Raw genomic sequence first — 25,524 nt, 5'->3', positions numbered from 1 at the left:
CCTGATGCCCACTCGGGCAATGCTAGATAATCCCAGCTTCTGACCAACTCCCCTAAACCACGGTTTAACTCTGGGTCTCTCTCTCTCTCTCCCCCTCCCTGCAGTTCGGCTCCCGCTTCCAACCTTACATCCGTTACTGTATGGAAGAGGAAGCCTGCATGGAGTACATGCGGAATTTGCTCCGGCAAAATGAACTTTTTCGCCTATACGTGACGGTAAGGAGAAGCAAGGGTGGATGTGTTGTGGCCGGCCAGGAGATCCGGACAGTGAGGAGGGTTGGGGAGGAAGATGGGCCTGTCCTGGAGTCTGGGGGAGGCTCTGAGGAGGGCTCTGTGTCGGAGGCAGAGAGGGGGCCAGGGCCGTCTGACAGTTATCAGCTGCCTTCGGAGTCAGACATCAGTGAGGCAGAGGAACAGCTGGAGCCTGTTCCCAGTGTGCGCATGCACAGAGTGGCCAGACAAACAGCTAAAGAACAGGGGTGGACTTGGGAGTGAGGCCACAGGGGGGACGGTGAATGGCCCCTCCCAAGGGAAATAAAAGAGGAGCGAAAGGGGAGTGGAGTTTGCAGGAGACCATTAGTTCGTTTAATTGGTTTGGAGACTCCTGGCCAAGTTCTGCAGATCTCAGCCTGGCAGCTCTCCAAGCCAGATGAGGTCTGTGACTGTAAGAGCCGAGGTGGCGCAGTGGTTAGGGTGCAGTACTGCAGGCCACTTCAGCTGACTGTTATCTGCAGTTCAGCGGTTCTAATCTCACCGGCTCAAGGTTGACTCAGCCTTCCATCCTTCCGAGGTGGGTGAAATGAGGACCCAGACTGTGGGAGCAAGTTGCTGACTCAATTTGCTAAAAAATTTTGTAAACAGCTTAGAGAGGCTGAAAGCCCTATAAAGCGGTATATAAGTCTAATAAATAAATAAATAAATAAATAAATAAATAAATAAATAAATAAATAAATAAATAAATAAATAAATCCTCCCTTGAAAGACTTTGCTGGATGTGAAGGAGCAGAATTCACTCAACAAAAGGGGCTTTTGTCGGGACCAGGAGTTGGCTTCCGGCTCTCGGGAAGCCTCGCTCAGAACGGGATGCCAATGCAGAAAGTCCTCTCCTTACGACCCCAGTACAGCGCAGATTCTGCTGTTCCGGGACTCGGAGTCCGCGGGGGGGGGGGGGTGTCTCCTTTTTGGTGGCCCCCCGTCGGTGACGAGACTCTTCTCATCATCCCTTCCTCTGGCAGTGGGCCGAGAAGCACAAACAGTGTAACCGCCTGAAGCTGAGCGACATGTTGGTGAAGCCGCACCAGCGCCTGACCAAGTACCCTCTCCTCCTGAAGTCCGTGCTGAAGAAGACCGAGGACCCCGAGGCACGAGAAGCCGTCATCGGCATGGTAAGCGGACAAACCAAGTTTGTCCCGGATGATGGCTAGAAGTGGTGGGGTGGGGAGAGGAGTGTTGGCCCGGGCCTTTCACACACTGTTTTAACGAAACTCTCCCGAGGAGCGAAGGATCAGAACGGATCAAGGTGCGAGGTCTCCTGCGCGAGCAAGGGGGGGTTGGGCTGGATGACCTCACGGGTCCCCCTTCCGACTCTGTTATTCTGTAATCCCAGATCAATTAACCCCGTGGAAGAAATTGCCTCCAGAGGTTGTGGCTGCTCCATCACTGGAGGTTTTCAAGGAGAAGACTGGGCAGCTGGATTGTAGAGAGTGTCCAGCCCGAGCAGGGGGGGTTGGGCTGGATGACCTCACGGGTCCCTTCCGACTCCGTAATCTGCTTTTCCACAGCCCGGGGGGTGGGGGGGGAGGCCAAACCAGGTCGGATCTCCTCTTACCCGGGAATAAGATCAATAAATAAGATAAGGGAGCAGATAATCCTGGCTCAAAACGCTTTTTTATTCTCTTTTCTTCTTTTCGGGAGGGACTGATAAGGAAAGAGGGGAAAGCCTTCAGTGGCCTTTGATAAGCCGACTTTCTCGGTTAATCTAGGAATTCAGAAACCGGGGGGGGGGGGAGGGAGAACCTGGATTTTCTAATCCACCCTGAGTTAACCTAGGGATCTTCCTGCCACTGGACACCAATTTTGGAGAGAGGGATGATTTTATTTTATTTTTTAAAAAAACTTCCTCAATCTGCTTTTGCCTTGAACGGGGGGAAAAAAACTTTTTTTTTTGGTGGCAATTTTGTACTGCGAACACCAAGACGGAAAAATGGAAGAGAGCAAATGCAATTAAGGAACGGAAATGAATATTTCAGAGGGGGTTGAAATTGGGCCACTCACCGGGAGGCTGGGAATTCTAGTTCCTCTTTAGGCATGAAAGCTAATTGGGTGACTTTGGGCCACTCACCGGGAGGCTGGGAATTCTAGTTCCTCTTTAGGCATGAAAGCTAGTTGGGTGACTTTGGGCCACTCACCGGGAGGCTGGGAGTTCTAGTTCCTCTTTAGGCATGAAAGCTAGTTGGGTGACTTCGGACCAATTACCAGGAGTCTGGGAATTCTAGTTCCTCTTTAAGCATGAAAGCTAGTTGGGCGACTTTGGGCCAATCACCAGGAGGCTGGGAATTCTAGTTCCTCTTTAGGCATGAAAGCTAGTTGGGTGACTTTGGGCCAATCACCAGGAGGCTGGGAATTCTAGTTCCTCTTTAGGCATGAAAGCTAGTTGGGTGACTTTGGACCAATTACCAGGAGGCTGGGAATTCTAGTTCCTCTTTAAGAATGAAAGCTAGTTGGGTGACTTTGGGCCAATCACCAGGAGGCTGGGAATTCTAGTTCCTCTTTAGGCATGAAAGCTAGTTGGGCGACTTTGGACTAATCACCAGGAGGCTGGGAATTCTAGTTCCTCTTTAGGCATGAAAGCTAGTTGGGTGACTTTGGGCCACTTACCGGGAGGCTGGAAATTCTAGTTCCTCTTTAGGCATGAAAGCTAATTGGGTGACTTTGGGCCACTCACCGGAAGGCTGGGAATTCTAGTTCCTCTTTAGGCATGAAAGCTAGTTGGGTGACTTTGGGCCACTTACCGGGAGGCTGGAAATTCTAGTTCCTCTTTAGGCATGAAAGCTAATTGGGTGACTTTGGGCCACTCACCGGAAGGCTGGGAATTCTAGTTCCTCTTTAGGCATGAAAGCTAGTTGGGTGACTTTGGACCAATCACCAGGAGGCTGGGAGTTCCAGTCCCTCTTTAAGCATGAAATCTGACTGAGTGGCTAGAACGTCCAGTCAGTAGGGGACTGGGAGTTCTAGTACCAAATTAGGCACGAAAGCCAGCTGGGTAACTTTGGGCCAATGTCCCTCAGCCCACCCTACCTCACAGGGCTGTTGTTGTGGGGAAAATAGCCGGAAGACGGAGCGTTGTATACATTCCCCACCTCCAGTTATTTGTGAAAATAGAATTTTTAAAAGGCAGGATGCGAATGAATGAATGAATGAATGAATGAATGAATGAATGAATGAATGAATGAATGAATGAAAGAAAGAAAATACAGCAAGAACATTTGGGGGAAAAGCCACTTGAAAAGTGGGCTCGGATTCACCCTCTTCCAGCTATCTGCCGATCAGTCCCAAAGGCTTAGTAGAGCCTCCGTCTTCCGTCGCAGTCTACCTTGGAGAAACCCGGCCAGGTTTCCTGCCGCTGAGACTCCCGGGGGAGGAAGCGGGTGATTTCTGGCTCTTCTTTCTCCGCAGATCAACGCGGTGGAGCACTTCATCAACCACGTCAACTCCCGGATGCGCCACCACCAGGAGCAGCAGCTCCTGGCCACCACCGTCAACCGCATCGACGCCTACGAGGTGGTGGAGGGCAGCACCGACGAAGTGGACAAGGTGAGGCGGGGGTCTGGGCGGGGGAGGGGGGCAGGACTCAAGGAAGACCAGTCCCAGAGCTCTTGACACAGGTGGTCCTCGACTTATGACGGGTTGCCTAGCAGTGACTAGAACTCACCGTCTCCTGGTGATTGACCCAAAGCCACCCACTTGGCTTTCAGGTCTCAGGCAAGACTAGAATTCCCAGTCTCCTGGTGAGTGGCCAAGTCTCCCAGCTGGTTTCATACCAAAGGGGGGACTAGAACTCACTGTCGCCTGGTGATTGGCCCAAAGCCACCCACCTGGCTTTCAGGTCTAAGGCAAGACTAGAATTCCCAGTCTCCCAGCTGAATTCATACCTAAGGCGGGACTAGAACTCACTGTCGCCTGGTGATTGGCCCAAAGTCACCCTTAAAGAGGAACTATAACTCCCAACCACCTGGTGATTGGCCCAAAGCCACCCACTTGGCTTTGAGGTCTAAGGCAAGACTAGAATTCCCGCTCTCTTCTACCCCCCACCCCCGACCCCAGATCCTAAAGGAGTTTCAGCGCCTGGATCTGACTGGCCCAATCCCCGGGACGTCGCGAGAGGAGACGCGGCAGCTGCTTCTGGAGGGGCCCCTCAAGATGAGGGAAGGCAGAGACAGCAAGGTGGGTCCCCGAAAAGGCTGGGGGGGGGGGCTGGCTCCACTTTGGGGCCGACGGGAGAAAGGAGGGGTTGCGGGAAGGGATGGGGGCTAGCTTTCTGCTTGCGGGGATGATTGGAACATGTCAATTCTCCAAGTGCCGCTTTAAGCGCCCCAAAATTCTCCATTGCAGAGAAAGTGCATCATTTAGCTCTGGTTAGCATTTCCTTCCTTCCTTCCTTCCTTCCTTCCTTCCTTCCTTCCTTCCTTCCTTCCCCCCTCTTTCTTCCTTTCCTTCCTTTCTATATTTCTTTCTTATTCCTTCCTATTTTCTTCCTTCCTATCTTCCTTTCTATCATCTTTCCTTCCTACCTTCCTTCATCCGTCTTTCTTCCTTTCCTTCCTTCTTCCCTCCCTCCTTTCTATATTTCTTTCTTATTCCTTCCTATTTCGTTCCTTTCTCCTCCTTCCTATCTTCCTTCCTATCTTCCTTCCTTCCTTCCTTCCTATCTTCCTTCCTATCATCCTTCTTACCTTCCTTCCTCCTTCTTTCTTCCTTTCCTTTCTTCTTCCCTCCCTCCTTTCTATATTTCTTTCTTATTCCTTCCTATTTCTTTGCTCCCTCCCTCTCTCTTCTGATTCTTCTTCCTTCCTCCCTCCCTCCCTCTTTTCTTTCTTTCTCCCTTTTCTTTCTTTCTTATTCCTCCCTCCTTCCCTCTCTTCCTTTCATTTCTTCTTCCCTCCCTCCTTTCTATTTTTCTTTCTTATTCCTTCCTATCTTCCTTCCTTCCTATCTTCCTTCCTTCCTATCTTCCTTTCCTTTCTTCTTCCCTCCTTTCTATGTTTCTTTCTTATTCCTTCCTATTTCTTTCCTCCCTACCTCTCCTTTCTGATTCTTCTTCCTCCCTCCCTCCCTCTTTCTTTTCTTTCTTTCTTCCCTTTCTTTCTTATTCCTCCCTCCTTCCCTCTCTTTCTTCCTTTTCTCCCTCCCTCCTTCCTATATTTCTTATTCCTTCCTATTTCTTCCCTCCCTCCTTCCCAGCCACCCACCCACAGACACCCCCAAACCCACCGGGGTCCCCAGGGGTCCCCATGGCAGGAGGTCCCTCCCCTTCCCCCACCTCCCCCTCCCCTCCCCGCCTGCTCCTGACCCCTCTCTCTCCCTCTCTCTCTCTCTCTCTGGCCAGATGGACGTCTACTGCTTCCTCTTCACCGACCTCTTCCTCATCACCAAGCCGGCCAAGAAGGCCGAACGCACACGGGTGGTCCGCCAGCCCCTCCTCATTGATAAGCTGGTGTGTCGGGCACTCCGGGACCCAGGTAACACACACACACACACACACACACACACACACACGCCACAGTACGACTCTCCCCATCTGAATCCCCAACTTTAAAAATGCTCCTTTACTCGCCGTATTAAGAGGTCCTGATCCCCGGCCGTCCTCAACTTACGACCACAATGGTGCCCCCCCCCCCCCAATTTACGTTTGTTAAGCGAGGCAGCTATTCAGCGAGCTTTGCCCCCGGTTACGACCTTTCCTGCCCACCGTCGTGAAGCGAATCGCTGACGTTCTTTAGCAAGGCGGGGCGAGTTTTCAGTGCCCTTGTCATTTTGGTCACTAAATGAATGGTTGTAAGTCGGGGACTGCCTGTAGGGTTTTTTAAAGCTTTTTTTTGTTCTTTTTGTTCTGTCTGTCTCTCTCTCTCTCCCCCCTCCACTCCCCCCCAAAGGCTCCTTCCTGCTGATCTACCTGAACGAGTTTGGCAGCGCCGTGTCTGCTTACACCTTCCAGAGCAGTGGGCAGTCGCTGTGCCGGAGCTGGGTGGAGGCCGTCTGTAACGCTCAGGTAGGCAGTGCTGGGCTCTGGAGGATCTTCCCCAGGGGGGACAGAGGATTCTCTCCAGCTGAAGGCTGAGTAGTGTGATACAGCGTTTCTTTCTTTTTCTTTTTCTTTCTTTCTTCTTTCTTTCTTTCTTTCTTTCTCTTTCTTCTTTCTTTCTTTTTCTTTCTTCCTTCTTTCTTTTCTTTCTTTTTCTTTCTTCTTTCTTCCTTCTTTCTTTCTTCTTTCTTTTTTTCTTTTTCTTTCTTTCTTTTTTCTTTCTTCTTTCTTTCTTCTTTCTTTCTTTCTTTCTTTCTTTCTTTCTTCTTTCTTTTTCTCTTTCTTTCTTTCTTTTTTCTTTTTTTCTTTTTTCTTTCTTTTTTCTTTCTTCCTTTCTTTCTCTTTTTCTTTCTTTCTTTTTCTTTTTCTTCTTTTTTTCTTTCTTTTCTTTCTTCTTTCTTCCTTCTTTCTTTCTTCTTTCTTTTTTTCTTTTCTTTCTTTCTTTTTTCTTTCTTCTTTCTTTCTTCTTTCTTTTTCTTTCTTCTTTCTTTCTTTCTTTCTTTCTTTCTTTCTTTTCTTTCTTCTTTCTTTCTTTCTTTCTTTCTTTCTTTCTTCCTTTCTTTCCTTTCTTTTTTCTTTCTTTCTTCTTTCTTTCTTCTTTCTTTCTTTTTTCTTTCTTTTCTTTCTTTCTTCTTTCTTCTTTCTTTCTTCTTTTCCTTTTTTTCTTTCTTTCTTTCTTTTTCTTCTTTTCTTTTCTTCTTTTTTCTTTCTTTCTTTTTCTTTCTTCTTCTTCCTTCCTTCCTTTTCTTCCTTCTTTCTTTCTTTCTTTTCTTCTTTCTTTCTTTTTCTTCTTTCTTTTTTCTTCTTTCTTTTCTCTTCTTTCTTTCTTTCTTTCTTTCTTTCTTTCTTTCTTCTTTCTTTCTTTCTTTCTTCTTTCTTCTTCTTTCTTTCTTTCTTTCTTTCTTCTTCTTTCTTTCTTCTTTCTTTCTTTCTTTCTTTCTTCTTTCTTTCTTTCTTCTTTCTTCTTCTTCTTTCTTTCTTTCTTTCTTTCTTCTTTCTTTCTTTCTTTCTTTCTTTCTTTCTTTTTTTCTTTCTTCTTTCTTTCTTTCTTTCTTTCTTTCTTTCTTCTTTCTTTCTTTCTTTCTTTCTTTCTTTTTTTCTTTCTTCTTTCTTTCTTTCTTTCTTTATTCTTTATTTCTTTCTTCCTCCCTCCCTTCCCTTTTTGTTCCTTCCTTCCCTCCATTTCCTTTTTCTTCTTCCCTTCCTCTCTTCTTTCCTTTTTTCTCCTTCCTTCCTTCCTTTGTTTTTGATCTTTCCTTCTCTTTCCTTTTTCCCTTCCCTCCATCCCTTCTTTCCTTTTTGTCATCCCTCCCTCCTTCCTTCCCTTTCTGATTCTTCCTTCCTTCCCTCTCTTTCCTTTTTTCTCCTTCCTTCCTCCCTCCTTTCCTCATTCCTTTCTTCATATATGTTAGGGGATTATATATATATACATATACACATACATACATACATACATACATACATATATATATTCCTTGTGTTTTTCGAGAGATTCTCTCTCTTTGTGACGCTGCTCTGCTCCCTCCCCCACAGAATAAGCTGCAGCAGCTGCGCCTGCAGGAGCTCCAACGCAACCAGCGGCTTCCTCAGGTGGTGGAAGCCAAGGTGGAAGAGGAAGAGGAGGAGGAAGGGGAAGGGGAGGAGGAAGGCAACAGGGACTCCTCGGAAGCCAGTTCCCCTCCCACCCTCCGGAAAAGCACCAGCAGCTTGGACTCCCAGCAGTGGTGAGTCCCGGGGGGTGGGGGGGGAGGTAAAAAGAGTCACTGGAGGGGACCCTCACCCAACTTCCCCTCTTGGTTTGCAGCCTCTCCGACGGGTCCACCGACACCATCTCGGTGATCGCGGCCGAAACCGGCAAGGAATTCCATTCGCCTTCCTTTGACGGCAGCCAGATCCTCCTCCCGCTGGAGGAATTGAGCACCGGCCCCCTCCCCAATTCCGTCACGCCCTCCTCAGAGATGGAAGAGCCTCCCCCCGACACCCCCGGAGCCTTGTCGAAACCGGAACCCAGCCCCTGCAGCTGCTCGTCCTTCGACAGCGCCTACGGGACCCTCTCGCTCGGCTCGCTACACGAACTCGGGGAGCCGTCGCTGCCACAGGGGGATACGGCGGCTGAGGAGGAGGAGGAAGAGGAGGATGTCGCCAAGACGGGTTCCCCTAAGCTGCGTCGGCGGACGCCCGTCCAGCTCCTGCCCGCCAAGACCAAGGTGCTGAAGTCCAAATCCGAAGCCAACCTTGCGCAGGTGCTATCGCCCTCGTTATTCCTCGTCCAGAGTCAAAGTTTGTCCGAACTTTCTCCGCCGGTCATGCTGTCCGGGAGTCCCTCCGTGCAGGAGCCCCAAGGCCAGATCCTCTGCAGGGTCTTTAGCAGCAGCAGCAATAACAGCAGCACTTCCGAACTCTCCGAAGCCGAGGAGACGTCATCGGCGGGAATCTGCGTCTCTCCGGGGTTGGCGGTCGCCGTCTCGAGCGGACCGCCGTCACCATGCTGGCCGGACGAGGAGAATCCGAGCAAGGAGCTGTCGGAGGAGCAGCAGGCATTTTCCGACCCATCGGCAATTCAGCACCGGAAGTTGACTTTGGGCCAGCTGTACCGCCTCCACACCACGTTGCTGCTCAACTCCACGCTTACGGCCTCGTGAGTGTGGCTGGCGGGAGAGTGGTGGGTGGGAGCCCGGCTGAGAGGACTCCTGAGCTCCTCAGGGGAGGGAAGACAGGATGCTGAATTGTGGGGATTAAAATTCAGACACTCATATTCAGATCAACGGTCTCATATTTATGACGGTCGTAGTGTTCCAGAGTCACGCAATCCCCTTTTGCCACCTCCTGACCAGCAACGTCAACGGGGAAGTCGGATTCACTTAACAACCATGTGACTCGCTTAACAAAAACAGGGGTTCCGTTAGTAGCGGTGGCAAGAAAGGTTGCAAAGTGGGCCAAACTCACTTAAGAACCGCCTTGCTCAACCGCAGAAATTGGGGGGTCACGTGACCACTGAGATACAGCAAGGGCCGTAAGTGTGAAAAGCGGTCATAAGTCCCTTCCTTCCGTGCCGAATGGTGGTAATGTCTTATTTTCTCGTCTCTTGCAGGGAGGTATGAGAAGCGCCGGAAGAAGAGAACCGAATGCAGGACAGAGGTCCGGTTCTGCGGTCGCACCCATCCCCCGCAGGCATCAAGACCACCCCGCCGCCCCAAGGGGGGTGGGCAGAAGGACAGAGCACAGCACCCCAAACGGGGACCACTTTTCTGTACGGGCGTGATCCCAATCGATGTGTTTGCGGCCGCTGTGCACCCTTGGCCCGAGGACAGGACCGACAAAGGAAAAGTGGGGGGCAGGAAGGTAGGGCCCCCCCCAGAGTGCCCCCCCCCCAGCAACAGCTTCCCAGGAACTTCAAATTTGAACCCTGAGTTTTCCCTTTTGCACTGTTTCAATTCCTCCTGGTTCAATTCTCCTCTCTGGACACAAAGGATGGAGAAGGATGATTCAAGTGGAGCTCCGTGCGATGCTTTCTCCGTTGTTTTTCTCCCTCGCCTCTTCCTCCCTCTAAATACGGCTCCCTCGTTACCCCAAATCTCCCCATATCAAGAATTGAGCCTTGTTACTCCCCTTTGGACGTGCGCCTCGCTGGCCATGGTCACCCCTCCCCAAATCCACTTTCCAGGCCACCTAAAATTTGCTCGTCCGTGCCACGCGCAGTGCTCAATCCTCAGAGCACCAAGAAGGGACTTTCCAGCCTCGATTATCCTGCCTGGACAATAGGTATGACAGCCCCCCCCCCCCAATCCTGTTCCCGTAGCGGTACGGGGTCTCCCCATCGAGCAGGAGAAAAATAAAGACTCCACGTCAACAAAATAAACAAGTGTTGTTGTACAGAACAACGTAGAGGTCATCTAATCGAACCCCGGCATCCTGAGAGTGGGAGGGAAGGGGTTTGAGCTGAGGTTGGCTGTTTTTCGAGAAAGAAAGGAGAAAGAACCGGAAGGTCGGAGAAGGGAAACGAGTGAAGAAAGATAACCAAAGTGATCCGAGGAACGAGAAAGCAAGACGGTGGCGGGAAGGACGAAGGTTTTGCAAGCTGGGCGTATCGGAAGAAGGGAAAACGGAACAGCTGTTCGAGTTAAGGACAAAATTGACATTGAGGTCATCATTGGGGACGTCCGTGTGCCCCTCGGGGACCTTCCAGTTTTGGGGTGACAATGGTCCCGGTTTTCATTCTATGGCTGACGTCTTCCGTGGACGAAAAACTAAATTGGGGCCCCGCTCGGACACTGGACCAAAGCCCACCCACAAATATATCGGCCGCTCGACATAACTCTGAAACGATGCATTTTGTCCCCTAGCAACCCCCCCCCTTTTAAAAAAAATCAGGGTGTGTTGCGTTTTGCGTTGGCTTATAACGCTTATTTATTGCGCTTGTATTCTCGCGGGCCCGCCCCCCCCACCAACCCCCCCGTTTCTCAATGGGGCAGGAGAAGGGGTGGTGTAACTAGTTCAGTTTCTCTCCGACCATGGCGTGCCATGGCATTTGTGGCTGCCCTCCCCAGAGAGGCTGTGGGGAGGGGTCTTGATTTTGCAACCCTCCCCCCCCTTTTTTTTGGCAAATGTGATTCGCTTGGCGTAATAATTGGTCCCCCCCCCCTCCAATTAAAGGCCGGTTAAATCTTACGCATTTTATTTTCTGTCCTGGGGGGCAGTTGTGGAGGAGGGACTGGGGTGGGGGGAGGTTGTGGCTGGGTTTGGGCACAACAGCAAACCATCATTGCTTGTGGGGTTCGGGTGGGAAATCCAGCCCATGGCGGCTTGCTCAACAAACCAGAATTTGGATGCGCGACACAATCAGCCGAGTTCCCCCTGATGGGGCCCTGCCTCTTTCCTTCGATGGAATTCATTGCCAGAATTGCTGCTTTGGCAGTCCTTGACTTACGACCATCCGTTTAGTGACGGAAGTTACAACGGCACCGAAAAAAAGCCGACGCAGGGCTGTTTTTCCCACTTAACGGCGGTCGCAGATTCTCCTGTAATTCCAAATTCAAGACACTTGGCAAACGGCTCCTATTTTATGACGGTGGCAGTGATCCCCTTTGGCGACCTTCTGACGAGCAAAGCCAATGGGGAAGCAGGGCTTCACTTAACGACTGCCCGATTCACTTAATGACGGTGGCGAAAAGGTCCTAAAATAGGAAGACGGCTCTCTTAACAACCCACCTCTGCTTAGAAGAACGGAATTCTTCTCCCAGTTTTGGTCGTAAGCCGAGGACCGCCTGTAACCTACGATGCCAGTCCGATGCCCCTTTTCAACCACAGTTATCTGGGGTGATCACCCCCCTCTTTTTCTACGAGGGAGGGGGGAAACCCCTAAGGCCTGTGCGTCAGCCGTGGCCTCCTTCACTCATAATTTCCAATCCCTATTTCACCCCCTTGCAAACCGAGCTTTTCAATCCATTTGCATAAAAGGCGGTGGTGTTTTTTCTTCATCTCTGCCCCCTTTTTTTCGAGAAAAAAAACCTCGCTCTTTAGCAAAGTTCACCAAGTCACATTCTCAAAACACACACACACACACAAAAAAAATAATAATTCCGGCACGTTTAGCTTCCTCTTAACTTTTTTTAGTTCGTCTTCCTCTGGAACCCTAAAAGAATATTTTTTTTCGCCCCGAATCCGGTCTTTTAAAAAACGAAAAGAGAGGAAGGAATGAAGCTTTTTTCCAACCTCACCCGCCTCTTAATTTTTTTTTAAATTAACATTTCTCTTTTCCCCCAAACTTTTTCAAAAGTTTCCCGCTGGAGCTCTGGACTTGCACTTTTAAATGTTATTTCATTTTTGGGTTCTTTTTTTTTTTTTTTTAAAAATTGCATTTCCTTTCAGGTTGCCTCTACAGGTTGGTGTTCATTTTTTCCCCGGAGACATCTGGGGGGGGACACGGCTTGGTGGGCTGTTGGGGGTGAGGGCTGGTTTCCTGAGCCTTGTGGTGTTGTGGTGTGTGTGTGTGTGTGAACATCGGTCGTAGTGTCTTTTCACCGCAAGCGATGCGCAGTGGGGGTGACGTGCCTCAGCTGCTGCGGTAAGCACTCGCGTGCATTCCGATTTTGCAAAACTTCATTTATGCAGACGGAAAAACTGCCGGGGTTAATTCACAACCAGGCGCGAGGTGGATTCAGCCGAGTCTCAGCTGTCTTCCTTCCAAAAGGTAAGTGAGATTTTTCTTCCATTTCTTGCTCTGATTCTTTGGCAAGGGGGCTTCTGGTTTTCTGCCTCGTTCTGACAGGAGCCTTGAGAATGGGGTGTCTCAGGGATGAGATGAGCTCCCCCCCTTGGTTTGAGTTTCGTCCCGGTTCCCCACCTGTCTCAATTTAATCAGCAGGTTTTTTCCCCCCCTCATTTGAAAAAGAATCTAAAAACCGACCTCTCTTAAAAAATCTCGGGTAAGAACTTTTTCAAAATCTTTTTTAAAAACTTTTTAAATTAAAAAAGAAAAACTTTAAAGCCCTTTTTCGAAACCATTTTAAAAAGACTTTTAACACTAAACTGGGAACTTTAAAACTTTTTAAGAACCGGTAAAAACTTTTTAAAACACTTTAAAAAAAAATTTCAAACCTTTTTTTAAAAAAAACCTCTTTAAAAATCTTAAATATCTTGGAAAAAGTGTTTTTGAAAATTCTTGTAAAATCTTTGAAGTCTCAAATATCTTTTAAAGTATCCATTTTTGGAGAGTTGGTTTGGGGATTTAAAAAAATAATAATAATGGTTTTTCCCCCCCCACTTTGGGAGAATTCTGGTGGTTTTAATAAATGCACAGAGAATGATATCTAAAGGGCATCACTTTCTGAAAACTTTTTTTTTGGGGGGGGGTGTTGGCAAAGGAAGCCGATAGATCTTGTGAAGTAGAAGCAGGAATGAGAAATGGGAAGCAGGATAGTGCAAGTGGAAGGGATACTCAAGGATCATCTAGTCCAGCCCTCTGTAGCATGCAAGACAGCCAGTAACTCCACACATGAGAAGGTACTGTCCTGTTTCTCTCAAGCCACCAAAGATGGAAAACTTCCATGGCTGGATAATTGAACGTTAGGAAGGTGGAGATATTTGGACTCAACACACGTCAAAGTGTTTTGACAACCTGAAATACAACTTGATTTCAACAACCAAGTTGACAAGTTGTTAAGTGACACAAAGCCCTTAACTTTGCTTTTGAGGTTCTTAGATGTGTCCCATGTCAGCTAAACCTAGTTCCCGGATTCAGGATCCTGCAAAAACCTTGCGTTTTTTATTGTGCTCTGATACTAGCTTTCTCCCCTAGGGTTGCAATATTGCAGTTGCAATTCTGCCAAAGGGCCACCAGAGGGCCACCAAAGTGGCACCCATTGGCGCCCCTGATGGTCATCTGGATTAATGCAGCTGAGATTTGCAACTATCCTATTCCTTTTACAAATTGGGGGCATTTCCGATCCCAGCCTGATTGGAAAAAGGGGCGTTTGTAACGGATGGGGAGACTTCACCAACCTGCCACGTTAATCCTGGCCAAGATACTAGTCCTCATTTTTTTTTTATTTTTTTTTTTGCACTCCATGTTTGCAGAGTAAGATAGGCCTGGACTGTCCTTCCGGGCAAATACGTTAAGGTCACGAAGAGAAAAACAAAACTGTTGGTTCCATGCATGGGAGGTGTAAACCCTGTGCAAACTGCCCCCTCCTCCTCTCTGTGAGGGAAAGAGTTAAACGGGGGAGGAGATCGTCTTTCGGGAAAGGAAGTAGATTTAATCTGGAGCTGACTGTAATCCCGATAAGGATCTCCAAGGGCAGGGCCCACACTACGGGGTAATCTATTTTGGAAATAGGATGTGAGCTTTGATGCTCAAAGCAGGCCGAATGGCTCTAGAAACGCTTGCCATGTTGCATGCATCTTCCAATTTAGATTTTGTTTTTATTTGTTTCCTAGTTACGATTTGATGGATTATTGGTAACCTTGACTATCACTAAGTGTTGCATCTTTTTATTCTTGATGAATGTATTTTATTCTCCTTATGTGTACAGAGAGCCTATGCACCAAGGACAATTTCTTTCCGTGTCCAATCACACTTGGGCCAATAAAGAATTCTATTCTTCTCTTCTCTGTTCTTCTATTCTATTCTATTTTATTTATATTGTTTTGTTTGCTTTTTAGTATAATTTGATTGCTCATTAGTAACCTATGACTTTCACTAAGTGTTGTATCTTATGATTCTAGATGAATGTATTCTATTTTATTTTTCTTTATGTACACTGAGAGCATCTGCACCAAAGACAAATTCCTTGTGTGTCCAATCACACTTGGCCAATAAAGAATTCTATTCTATTCTACTCTACTCTACTCTACTCTACTCTACTCTATATTCTATTCCTTATTTTATTCTACTCTACTCTCTGTTCTGTTCCATTCCAATCCAATCTAATCTACTCTACTTTACTCTCTATTCTAGTCTATTCCTTATTCTATTCTACTCTACTCTATTCCTTATTCTATTCTATTCCATTCCATTCTATTCCATTCCATTCTATTCCTTATTGTATTCTATTCTACTTTATTCCTTATTCTATTCTATTCCATTCCATTCCACATTCTATTCTATTCTATTCCTTATTCTATTCCATTCCATTCCACTCCACATTCTATTCTATTCCATTCTATTCTATTCCTTATTGTATTCTATTCTATTCTACTCTACTCTATTCCTTATTCTATTCCATTCCATTCCACATTCTATTCTATTCCATTCCATTCCACATTCTATTCTATTCTATTCTATTCTATTCTATTCCTTATTGTATTCTATTCTATTCTACTCTACTCTATTCCTTATTCCATTCCATTCCACATTCTATTCTATTCTATTCTATTCTATTCTATTCTTTATTCTATTCCATTCTATTCTATTCCTTATTGTATTCTATTCTACTCTATTCCTTATTCTATTCCATTCCATTCCACTCCACATTCTATTCTATTCCATTCTATTCTATTCCTTATTGTATTCTATTCTATTCTACTCTACTCTATTCCTTATTCTATTCCATTCCATTCCACATTCTATTCTATTCCATTCCATTCCACATTCTACTCTATTCTATTCTTTATTCTATTCCATTCCATTCTATTCTATTCCTTATTGTATTCTATTCTATTCTTTATTCTATTCCATTCCATTCTATTCTATTCCTTATTGTATTCCTTATTCTATTCCATTCTATTCCATTCCATTCCACATTCTATTCTATTCCTTATTCTATTCTGTTCTATTCTAAAAGCTACACACACACACCCTCTGAATTCTTGGTATGATGTTAGAAAAGCGGTAAACCCGTTTCCAAAAGCATAGCTCTAAAAGAAAAACGACGGGGAGGGAAGAGGGGGGGGGGAGACCAAATCTGAATACCAGCCGTTAATAACTTTTTTTTTTTCCTGACTGGCTGCAGCTAAAAGTTTCCGCTTTACTGAAATCGCTCTGAATTTTCCTGGGCAGAGAAACCATCTGTCAGCGCGTTCCAAGTACCATGCAGAATTAAATCAGCGTCGAAGGCAAAAAACTATGCTTAAAGCTCCAATTTAATAAGGCAGGCATGTTGGCATCGCGCTGTGGGATCCCAACTCTGGAAGTTACATCAGAATCCCACCCCGTTAAAAGTTCATGATCTTGTCCCCCACACCCACAGTCCATCACATGGTCCAATCTTCTTCTTCCGCGCTGGCGTCTCCACCCAGCTGCTTCCGGTCAGGTGCAAAGGTTTGGGAGACAAAAGATGATCTTGAGCTTCTAGAAAGGAATTTTTTTTTATTTTGAAAACAACACGTTCTACCCCTTGCTAATCCCCCCCACCCTTAATGAGAGTGTGGCAGGCCAAAGATTCTTAAAGGAACCTCTACAAGGCCTGACAGGCGGCCCCTCTTCAAAAGAGAAGCGGTTTCTGGAAAAGAACATTAAAGAAAGGTTACTCTATAGCAGTTAGACTTATATACCGCTTCATAAGGCTTTCAGCCCTCTCTAAGCGGTTTACAGAGTCAGCATATCGCCCCCAACAACAATCTGGGTCCTCATTTCACCCACCTCGGAAGGATGGAAGGCTGAGTCAACCTTTGAGCCGGTGAGATTAGAACTGCTGAACTATAGCAATAGCAACAGCAGTTAGACTTATATACCGCTTCATAGGGCTTTCAGCCCTCTCTAAGCGGTTTACAGAGTCAGCATATTGCCCCCAACAACAATCCGGGTCCTCATTTCACCCACCTCGGAAGGATGGAAGGCTGAGTCAACCTTTGAGCCGGTGAGATTTGAACCGCTGAACTGCAGAACTGAAGTCAGCTGAAGTAGCCTGCAGTGCTGCATTTAACCACTGCGCCACCTCGGCTCTATATACCTAACCACCCCTTCCTCCCCCAGGGGGACCCTTTGGCTTATCAGGGAACTTCTCATGGGATTGTTTCACTAATTTATCTGCTTTTAAATCCCAACTTTTCACCCATGTAGCTTCAGACAAAGGGTACCAAATATTGTAAGCGACATCTATACATCCTGGAATCTAAGATTGTTTTTTCACTTCATAGTGTGTTTCCACTTCTACCACTACAGGAGGAGGGGGAGCTTGGGTAGATGGCCTTATGCTAGATCCCATTACAGGTTTTAACAAGCTACAATGGAATACTGGGTAAATTTTCCCTAGGATTCTGGGTAAGCTGAGTCGAACTGTAACTGGGTTAATTATCTTTTCTACTGGGAAAGGACCTAGGAATTTTGGACCCAATTTCTTGCTAGGCTTCCTCAATCTTATGTAGATACAAAAACTTTGCCCCCCACCCTAAAGGGGGGGGGTTGGAGGGAACGATGTTTATCAGCTTGCTTCTTGTAGGCTTCTGCCGCATCGGTTAGAGCCTTCTTCGTATTTTCCCATCCCTTCTTCAGTGTGTCGATCCATTCATTCAGAGACATGGAGGAGGGAGGTTCTTTAAGGCAGCTCAGGCATGGGAACGAACTCCATGCCACTGGTAATCTGGAACGGAGTTAAACCGGTACTGCTGTGGACCGCATTCAGCGAAGGGTAGTAAGTCTGACCAGTAGTCCACATAACACCGGAGGTATTGTCCCACCATCGCATTGGCCCTCTCTGCTGTGCCATTTGTGCTGGGATGAAATGCTGAGCTGAGTCCCTGTGTGGACCCAATTCATCTGAGGAACTCTCTCCAGAACTTGGCGGTGAACTGAACTCCGCGATCTGAAACGACCCTTTTTGGCACCTCGTGCAGGCGATAAATGTGTTTCACAAGAATTTTTGATAATTTCTTTGCGGATGGCAGCCCCGGGCAAGCGATGAAATGCGCTTGCTTGGAAAACAAATCAACAACTGTCCAGATTACTCTTATTACCGCCGCTGTCTGGAAGCTCGACGATGAAATCCATGGCGATCTCTTCCCATGGTCGGCTGGGGTTGGCCACTCGTTGTAGTAGTCCAGGGGGGCTTTCCCGGCCGGGTTTTCATTGCGGCACAAGTAGCACAGCTTTTGACATAATCTCCCACCTCCGATTTCATCTTTGGCCACCAAAATTGACGTCTGGTCAGGTGGAACGTTTTTAGGAATCCGAAGTGGCCTCCTAGTTTCGCATTATGACTCCGCTGTAGCGTTTGCAGCCTCATCCCTGCTGGAACGTACAGCTTGGACCCCTTCCAGGCTAAGCCATCGCTCACCATTAGGATGTCCTTGTTGTTGTTGAACCACGGGTCCGTCCGGAGATAGATAGATAGATAGATAGATAGATAGATAGATAGATAGATAGATAGATAGATAGATATTTTATTTGTATGCCGCCCTTTTCCCTGGGGGGACTCAGGGCGGCTCACAGTTCAGGGGGAGGGAGGACAAACCATGTTAAACACATAAAACAATACATCGTTAAAAGCACAACATTCATACAATTCGGGTGGGGTCAATATCTTTAACCCCAGGCCTGTCGGGACAGCCAGGTTTTAAGGGCTGTGCGGAAGGTCTGGAGGGTGGTGAGGGTACGAATCTCCATGGGGAGTTCGTTCCAGAGGGTCGGAGCAGCCACCGAGAAGGCTCTCCTCCGCGTGGTTGCCAGTCGACATTGACCGGCTGATGGAAGTCGGAGGAGGCCTAATCTATGTGATCTAATTGGTCGAGTGGAGGTAATTGGCAGTAGGCGGTCTCTCAAGTACCCAGATCCAATACCATGCAGGGCTTTGTAGGTGATAAGTAGCACCTTGAAGCGTACCCGGAGAGCTGCCTTCAGCTCAGTCGTCAACTTATCTTGGCTCCGAGTGGTGACTAGAGCTGCTTTTTGGTGAGAGGGAGATATGATGGGGTGGATGACTTCTTCCTTCTTACTGTCGTATTGCGGTTTTCTCGACAGAGCATCTCCTAACAGGTTCTTTCCTGCTGGGATGTGTTTAATTTCGAATTTGAAACTTTGGAAGTATTGTGTCCGGCGAACTTGCTTAGGGGATAACCTCCGATGGGCTAAAAGAGCTTCGAGGTTTTTATGATCAGTCCAGACCTCGAATGGTATGTCCCCCCCCCTTCTAGGAGAGCTGAGGTGGCGCAGTGGTTAGGGTGCAGTATTGAAGGCCACTACAGCTGACTGTTATCTGCAGTTCAGCGGTTCTAATCTCACCGGCTCAAGGTTAACTCAGCCTTCCATCCTTCCGAGGTGGGTGAAATGAGGACCCAGACTGTGGGGGCGATATGCTGACTCTGTAAACCGCTTAGAGAGAGCTGAAAGCCCTATGAAGCGGTATATAAGTCTAACTGCTATTGCTATGTCTCGAGGTGAGCATGCTCCATCTGATTGCGAATGCCTCTTTCTCCCAAATGGGCCACCTTCTTTCAATAGGGGTGAGTTTCTTGGAGATATAAGCGCAAGGCCAGAGGTGGCCTCCTTTCCTATTTTGCAATAGTACTGCGGCTATTGCTACATCACTGGCATCCGTCTGGATTATAAATGGTCATTCTGGGTCAGGATGCTGAAATATGGGCTCCTGGGCAAGGAGCCGTTTTAATTTCTCAAAGGCTTTTTGACAGTCCATTGTCCACTTTAGTGGTTGGTCAGCTTTTGGCTTTGTTGGGGAAGGACCGGTCTTTAGTAGCTCAGTTAATGGTAGGGCAATTTCAGCGAAAGTCGGGATGAACTGCCTATAAAAATTCGCGAATCCAAGAAAGCTTTGTAGTTGTTTGCGAGTACTTGAAAGTTTCCAATCCAACACCGCTTTTTACTTTTCCTGGATCCATTTCTACTCCTTCGCTGGAGATACGATACCCCAGGTAATCTAGCGAGGTCTTGTGGAACTCACACTTTGACAATTTTGCATACAGCTCGGCAGCTAGAAGTTTTTTCAGAACTTGACGCACTAGTTGAGCCGAGGTGGCGCAGTGGTTAAATGCAGCACTGCAGGCTACTTCAGCTGACTGCAGTTCTGCAGTTCGGCTGTTCAAATCTCACCGGCTCAAGGTTGACTCAGCCTTCCATCCTCCCGAGGTGGGTAAAATGAGGACCCGGATTGTTGTTGGGGGCGATATGCTGACTCTGTAAACCGCTTAGAGAGGGCTGAAAGCCCTATGAAGCGGTATATAAGTCTAACTGCTATTGCTATTGCTAGTTTCACATGTTCTTCTAGGGTCTCAGAGAAAATCAAGATGTCATCCAAATAAATGAGTACTCCGCGGTACAGGTGGTTGTGAAGCCCCTCATTTATGTACTGCATGAAGACTGCGGGTGCTCCTTATAGTCCAAAATGCATGACTTTGTACTGGAAGCTTCCCAGGGGAGTATTAAATGCGGTTTTCCACTCATCCCCTTTTCGGATTCATATGCGGTAATATGCCTCTCTCAAGTCCAGCTTGGTGAGGATTTTGCCTTTAGCCAAGTGATTCAACATATCTTTCATGAGGGGGAGAGGATAGGTGTTTTTTTTCCCCGCATACTGCATTCAAGGCTCACAGATCTACACAGAGGCGAACTCCCCCATCTTTCTTTCCTCTGAAGAGCACTGGGGCCGCTACTTTCGACTTGGCTGGTTCAATAAAAAAACCCTTTTCAAATTGGCGTCGATGTACTTCCTCAATTCAGTCATCTCCTTGGGAGTCATAGAGTACATTTTTTTGGTTTCGGTAAGGCTACCCCAGGTTTGAAGTCTATCGCACAATCTGCGGGGCGGTGACGTGGAAGGTAGTTTCCGTCTTCCGCACTGAACACCCCCGCCAAGTCCCAGTAGACGCTTTGGCACGCGTTGGATCCCCGGAGGTTTGGTGTCTGCTGCGGGGGCTTCAGGTTCCGGATGGTTTGGGGCTGTTGGTTCTAATCGTTCCTGGGTGGCCTTTAGGCTCCACGGGTGGTAACAGCCCTAAATCAATGATCAATTTTCTAACACCGTCCTCCCACTTGATAGTAGATGCCCACTTGTCCAGCCATGCAAGTTCCAAGATAATTGACTCCTGCATTTTGGGAGCTACAACGAATCTGAGGAACTCATAGTGGCGGCCTATCTTCAACTTTACTAATTCGGTGATCTTTGTGGCCGGGGCGCCCCCAGTAAGGGTTCCATCTACTTGCTCGAACCGAACAGGGTGGGTTAGGGGTCTTGTGCGGACACCTAGCTGCTCCACTATTTACATGCTGATTAAGCATCTGGTGCAGCCGGTGTCTATGATCGCCCCAACTTCCCCTTCTACCCCTTTTCTGGACACTTGGAGTTGGGATTTTATGGTAAAGGAGGGAATAGGTGCACTCACCATTGGTTCGTCTTCGGCATTTTCATCCTCCTCCGAGGCGCTGGGGGCTTCTTCAATAGCAGGGCTCTCCGCCTCCGTTGGCTGCTGTAGTAAACGGCTCTTTTCGGGTCCCTTTCTGGATTTTTTCTTCATTGCGCTGGCAGGTGGTTGGCGCTGTTGTGGAACAGGAGCTGGAGCCAGGCATCCTGTTGCTCTGTGCCCCATCTGACCGCATCGGTAACACTTTATAAAGGCCCCACGAGGGGTTGGTGGAGGCCTTTCAGCTCGCTGCCTCTGCGTACGTTGGCCCAAAGGCTTTTTTGGCAGGGGGTTCCGGTACCAGGCTTTCGATAGGTGTTAATCTCGTGGTCTAGTATGATTGCAGTGGTGTACCAAGCTTGGAGATGTCCTGGGATGCCCCGTACGGCACAAGCTTCTTTCCTGCTGGGATGTGTTTAAAGTCGAATTTGAACCTTTGGAAGTATTGTGCCCAGCGAACTTGCTTAGGGGATAGCCTCCGATGAGCTAATAGCAATAGCAGTAGCAATAGCAGTAGACTTATATACCGCTTCATAGGCCTTTCAGGCCTCTCTAAGCGGTTTACAGAGAGTCAGCATATTGCCCCCAACAATCTGGGTCCTCATTTTACCCACCTCGGAAGGATGGAAGGCTGAGTCAACCCTGAGCCGGTGAGATTTGAACCGCTGACCTGCTGATCTAGCAGTAGCCTGCAGTGCTGCATTTAACCACTGCGCCACCTTGGCTAAAAGAGCTTCGAGGTTTTTATGATCAGTCCAGACCTCGAATGGTATGTCCCGTCCCCCCCGCTTCTAGGAGATGTCTCCAGGTGAGCATGCTTCCAGAATTGGGATGATGTCAGCGTTCCAAATACCATGCAGAATTAAATCAGAGTCGAAGGCAAAACTATGCTTAAAGCTCCAATTTAATAAGGCAGGCATGTTGGCATCGCGCTATGGAATCCCAATTCTGGGGGTTACATCAGGATCCCACCCAGTTAAAAGTTCATGATCTTGTCCCCCACACCCACAGTCCATCACATGGTCCAATCTTCTTCTTCCGCGCTGGCGTCTACACCCAGCTGCTTCCGGTCAGGTGCAAAGGTTTGGGAGACATTCTAGAAAGGAATTCTTTATTTTGAAAACAACACGTTCTACCCCTTGCTAATTCCCACCCACCCCCCCCTTAATGAGGGTGTGGCAGGCCAAAGATTCTTAGAGGAACCGTCCTTTTAAAGTCGTTTGTCTCTCGTTTTATATCCTACCTGGGTTCTTTAAAAAACAACAACAACACACACAGTCGAAGTTCATGCCGGCAGGTGTTAAAATGTGGTGAGAAGAAACGCCGGATGTGAGCGAAGGTTAAAACGAGTGTAAAACCAGAAGGGAGACTCGTCCCATGGCGAGGTGGCCAACAAACAGATTTCATCAAGGAATAAAAGAAATGATGCTCTAAAAATAAACCAAGATGTTGTAAGATAAGGAGTGGGACTGTCAGCTTTCCGGCTGCCATTGAAACGGGGAGGGGGGGGGCATGGTATTTGGGTGGGGAATCATGATGTACCGGAGGAGTGTTATTAGGCGTTATTACGACCATCTCTCTGCGCATGTGGAAGAAGGGAGCTTCCCGCCGAGGCCAAATGTCCGGCATTCCAACCTGATGATGATTTTTGAAGGCATCTCCCACCTGACGGTTGTGTGAATTATGATTGGACTATGGACTGGAGCGCCAACGGGAGGGGATTGAATCATACATGATATCCATTGCTTTCGCGCCTTTTTTACTCGGACTCAGCTTTGCTTTGCTACTCATCGTTTGTAATTAGTGAAAGTACACTTAATTCTGAAGTGGTTTCTTTCTTGATTATTAAACGAAGGAGCACCTGGCGGGGACGGGGGAGGGGAGGGGGGGGGTCTTCATTTGTTTCATCTTGATTTTTCTTCTCCAGGAGAGTCCTGAGCAAAGAAATCGAGAAAGGAAGAAGCAGCTGGAAGGTGTGCAATTTTGGGGAGACCTATGGATAAGGAGGCAAGTAGCTATCGGCAAAGCATAAACCACATATTTTTGAAGCGGAGTTCATGGAAAATATAGGGAGTCCTTGACTTACGGCCATTTGGGGCTCCGTGGTGGTCGTAAGTCGAAGATTATCTCGTATTTATCGACCTTGGCAACTCTAAAGATGGATGGACTTCAATTCCCAGAATTCCCCAGGCAGCTGAGCGGGGGAATTCTGGGAGTTGAAGTCCACTCATCTTAAGAGTTGCTACAATTGTGGAAGCTGGCCTAGACAATCTCCAACCACCTCTCCTCCCCCTCCCCCCGTCGTGGAGTCGTGAGGGTTTCGAAGGAACCCTAAAGGTCATCTAGTCCAACCCCGAACTCGAGGCAGGGTTTCTCATCTCCTCTTCTTCTAGATCTTCCTGGTGATATTTTTGCTCTTCTCTGCTGGGTCACAAGTCCTGGATGGGGTGAAGGATGCCAGGAAGATATTCCGAGAAGTGGAAGGATCGGTTTTGAGGAGGAAAAAAAGCTTGAGATGCGTAGGGCCAGAAAATCAGAGCAACCCTGGTAAGTCATGTGATTTCCCCCCCCTCCCCTCATCAAACAAAAGGGGGTTGGGCCAGATGATCTCTTGAGCTCTGCTTGAACAAGAGTCCATGAAAATGAAGGTCGGGTTAAATGTGGGAGTTCTAGTCCTTCGTTAGCTTTGAAATCCGGCTGGGTGACTTTGGGCTAATCACCAGAAGACAGTGGATTCTAGCCTCGTCTTAGGCATGGAAGCTGGCTGGGGGGCTTTGGGCCAGTCCCCCCCCCACTCTCTCAGCTCAATCCAACCTTACAAGGTTGTTGTTATGGAGAAAATAGGAGGAGGAAGGTATGTTGCATAGGTTTGCTACCTTGAGTTATTTGTCAAAATGAAGGTGGGATAGATGGATGGATGGATGGATGGATGGATGGATGGATGGATGGATGGATAGATAGATAGATAGATAGATAGATAGATAGATAGATAGATAGATAGATAGATAGATAGATAATATATATGGATGGATGGATGGATGGATGATAGATAGATAGGTAGGTAGGTAGGTAGGTAGGTAGGTAGGTAGGTAGATAGATAGATAGATAGATAGATAGATAGATAGATAGATAGATAGATAGATAGATAGATAGATAATGGATGGAGGGATAGAAGGAAGGAGGGAGAGAAAGAGAGAAATAGACAGACAGATAGACAGACAAACTGATTGATTATGGATGGAGGGATAGAAGGAAGGAGGGAGAGACAGAGAAATAGACAGACAGACAGACACACAAACACACACAAACACATACCAGTAGATACTGGTAGGTAGGTAGGTAGGTAGGTAGGTAGGTAGGTAGGTAGGTAGGTAGGTAGGTAGGTAGATAGATACATACATACATACATAGATACAGGGTGAGTGGATGGATAGATAGATAGATAGATAGATAGATAGATAGATAGATAGATAGATAGATAGATAGATAGATAGATCTAGATGAAAGGAGGGAGGAAGGGAGGGAGTAAGAAAGAGAGGAAGGAAAGGAGGGAAGGAAGGAAAGAAGAAAGAGAAAGAAAGGGAGGGTGAAGGTAAGAAAGAGAGAGAAAGAGAAAAGGAGGAAGGAAGAAGGGAGGAAGAATCGGAAAGGAGAGGGAGAGGGAGGGAGGGAGGGAGGGAGGGAGGAAGATGGAGAGGGCAAGTTTTAAGCCTTACTCATTGCTGATACTGCAACCATTCCAGGAAAAAAACAGCCTCTTTCTCACTCGCTCCTCTTCCCCTTTTCCCCTTTGCAAGGACCCTCCTCCTCCAGGAAATCCGCCCCTTGCCCCAAAGGAAACTACCGCGTGGACAGGGACAACTGTGACGAGTGCAAATCTTGCACAGGTGAGAACGGAGAGCAGACAGGAGTGGCGGCCGGCAGGAGCGAGCACTCGGTGGGCACCCATCCGTGGCACACCAAAAAGTGTTGCGCGGACGTGTGTGCCTGTGTCCGAATCGGACCCCATGCGAGGCCGAGGGGGATTCTGGGAAACTGGCACCAAAGCACCCCCCCCTTTCCCCAAAACAATGCCGCCCACTCCCCGGTGTAAATGATTTTGGCCCATCGAAAACGCTTTCTTTTGCAGCTGCTAACACAATTGTGGTGCGGGAGTGCCGAGACAATCAGGACACTGAGTGTGGTTGCGCCGAGGGCTATTTCAACCAAGCGGACGTTCCCCGTTTATTTAGGTGCATGAAATGCACCAACTGCAGCACCCAGAACAGGCAGACGCTGCGGGCCTGTAAGTGCACGCGCACGGCGTTAATTTTAGATTTTATTTTAGATTTCTCTTTTAAAAAATTAATTCAACAATTAGAGGTCTGGGCAGCCCTTGGCGGACGACCTCAATCGCGCAACAAATTTTCCCGTGGCTAAGTGGGGCAGTCGTTAAAT

General features: G+C 47.7%; 1 protein-coding gene and 1 long non-coding RNA gene across 3 annotated transcripts in view; both read left to right on the top strand.

The window, feature by feature from the left end:
* Nucleotides 1–10,952, top strand: part of PLEKHG5 (pleckstrin homology and RhoGEF domain containing G5) — a 37,402-nt gene extending 26,450 nt beyond the window's left edge. For both annotated transcript variants that reach the window (XM_032232260.1, XM_032232259.1), the window contains exons 13-21: nucleotides 105–215; nucleotides 1,235–1,384; nucleotides 3,675–3,812; nucleotides 4,323–4,442; nucleotides 5,605–5,737; nucleotides 6,152–6,267; nucleotides 7,834–8,024; nucleotides 8,105–8,938; nucleotides 9,392–10,952. In XM_032232260.1, coding sequence (XP_032088151.1) covers nucleotides 105–215; nucleotides 1,235–1,384; nucleotides 3,675–3,812; nucleotides 4,323–4,442; nucleotides 5,605–5,737; nucleotides 6,152–6,267; nucleotides 7,834–8,024; nucleotides 8,105–8,938; nucleotides 9,392–9,401 — 1,803 coding nt within the window. In that variant the 3' untranslated portion in view covers nucleotides 9,402–10,952. The remainder of the gene's footprint in view (nucleotides 1–104; nucleotides 216–1,234; nucleotides 1,385–3,674; nucleotides 3,813–4,322; nucleotides 4,443–5,604; nucleotides 5,738–6,151; nucleotides 6,268–7,833; nucleotides 8,025–8,104; nucleotides 8,939–9,391) is intronic.
* A 12,407-nt stretch (nucleotides 10,953–23,359) lies between these two features.
* Nucleotides 23,360–25,356, top strand: LOC116518338. The gene is made up of 3 exons (XR_004256544.1): nucleotides 23,360–23,634; nucleotides 24,885–24,974; nucleotides 25,217–25,356. It is a non-coding gene; the product is annotated as an uncharacterized LOC116518338 (long non-coding RNA).
* Nucleotides 25,357–25,524: the final 168 nt, after the last annotated feature.

Source organism: Thamnophis elegans, chromosome 15, assembly GCF_009769535.1.
Source record: "Thamnophis elegans isolate rThaEle1 chromosome 15, rThaEle1.pri, whole genome shotgun sequence".
Lineage (NCBI taxonomy): Eukaryota > Metazoa > Chordata > Lepidosauria > Squamata > Colubridae > Thamnophis > Thamnophis elegans.
This window is presented reverse-complemented; position numbering and strand designations above follow the sequence as displayed.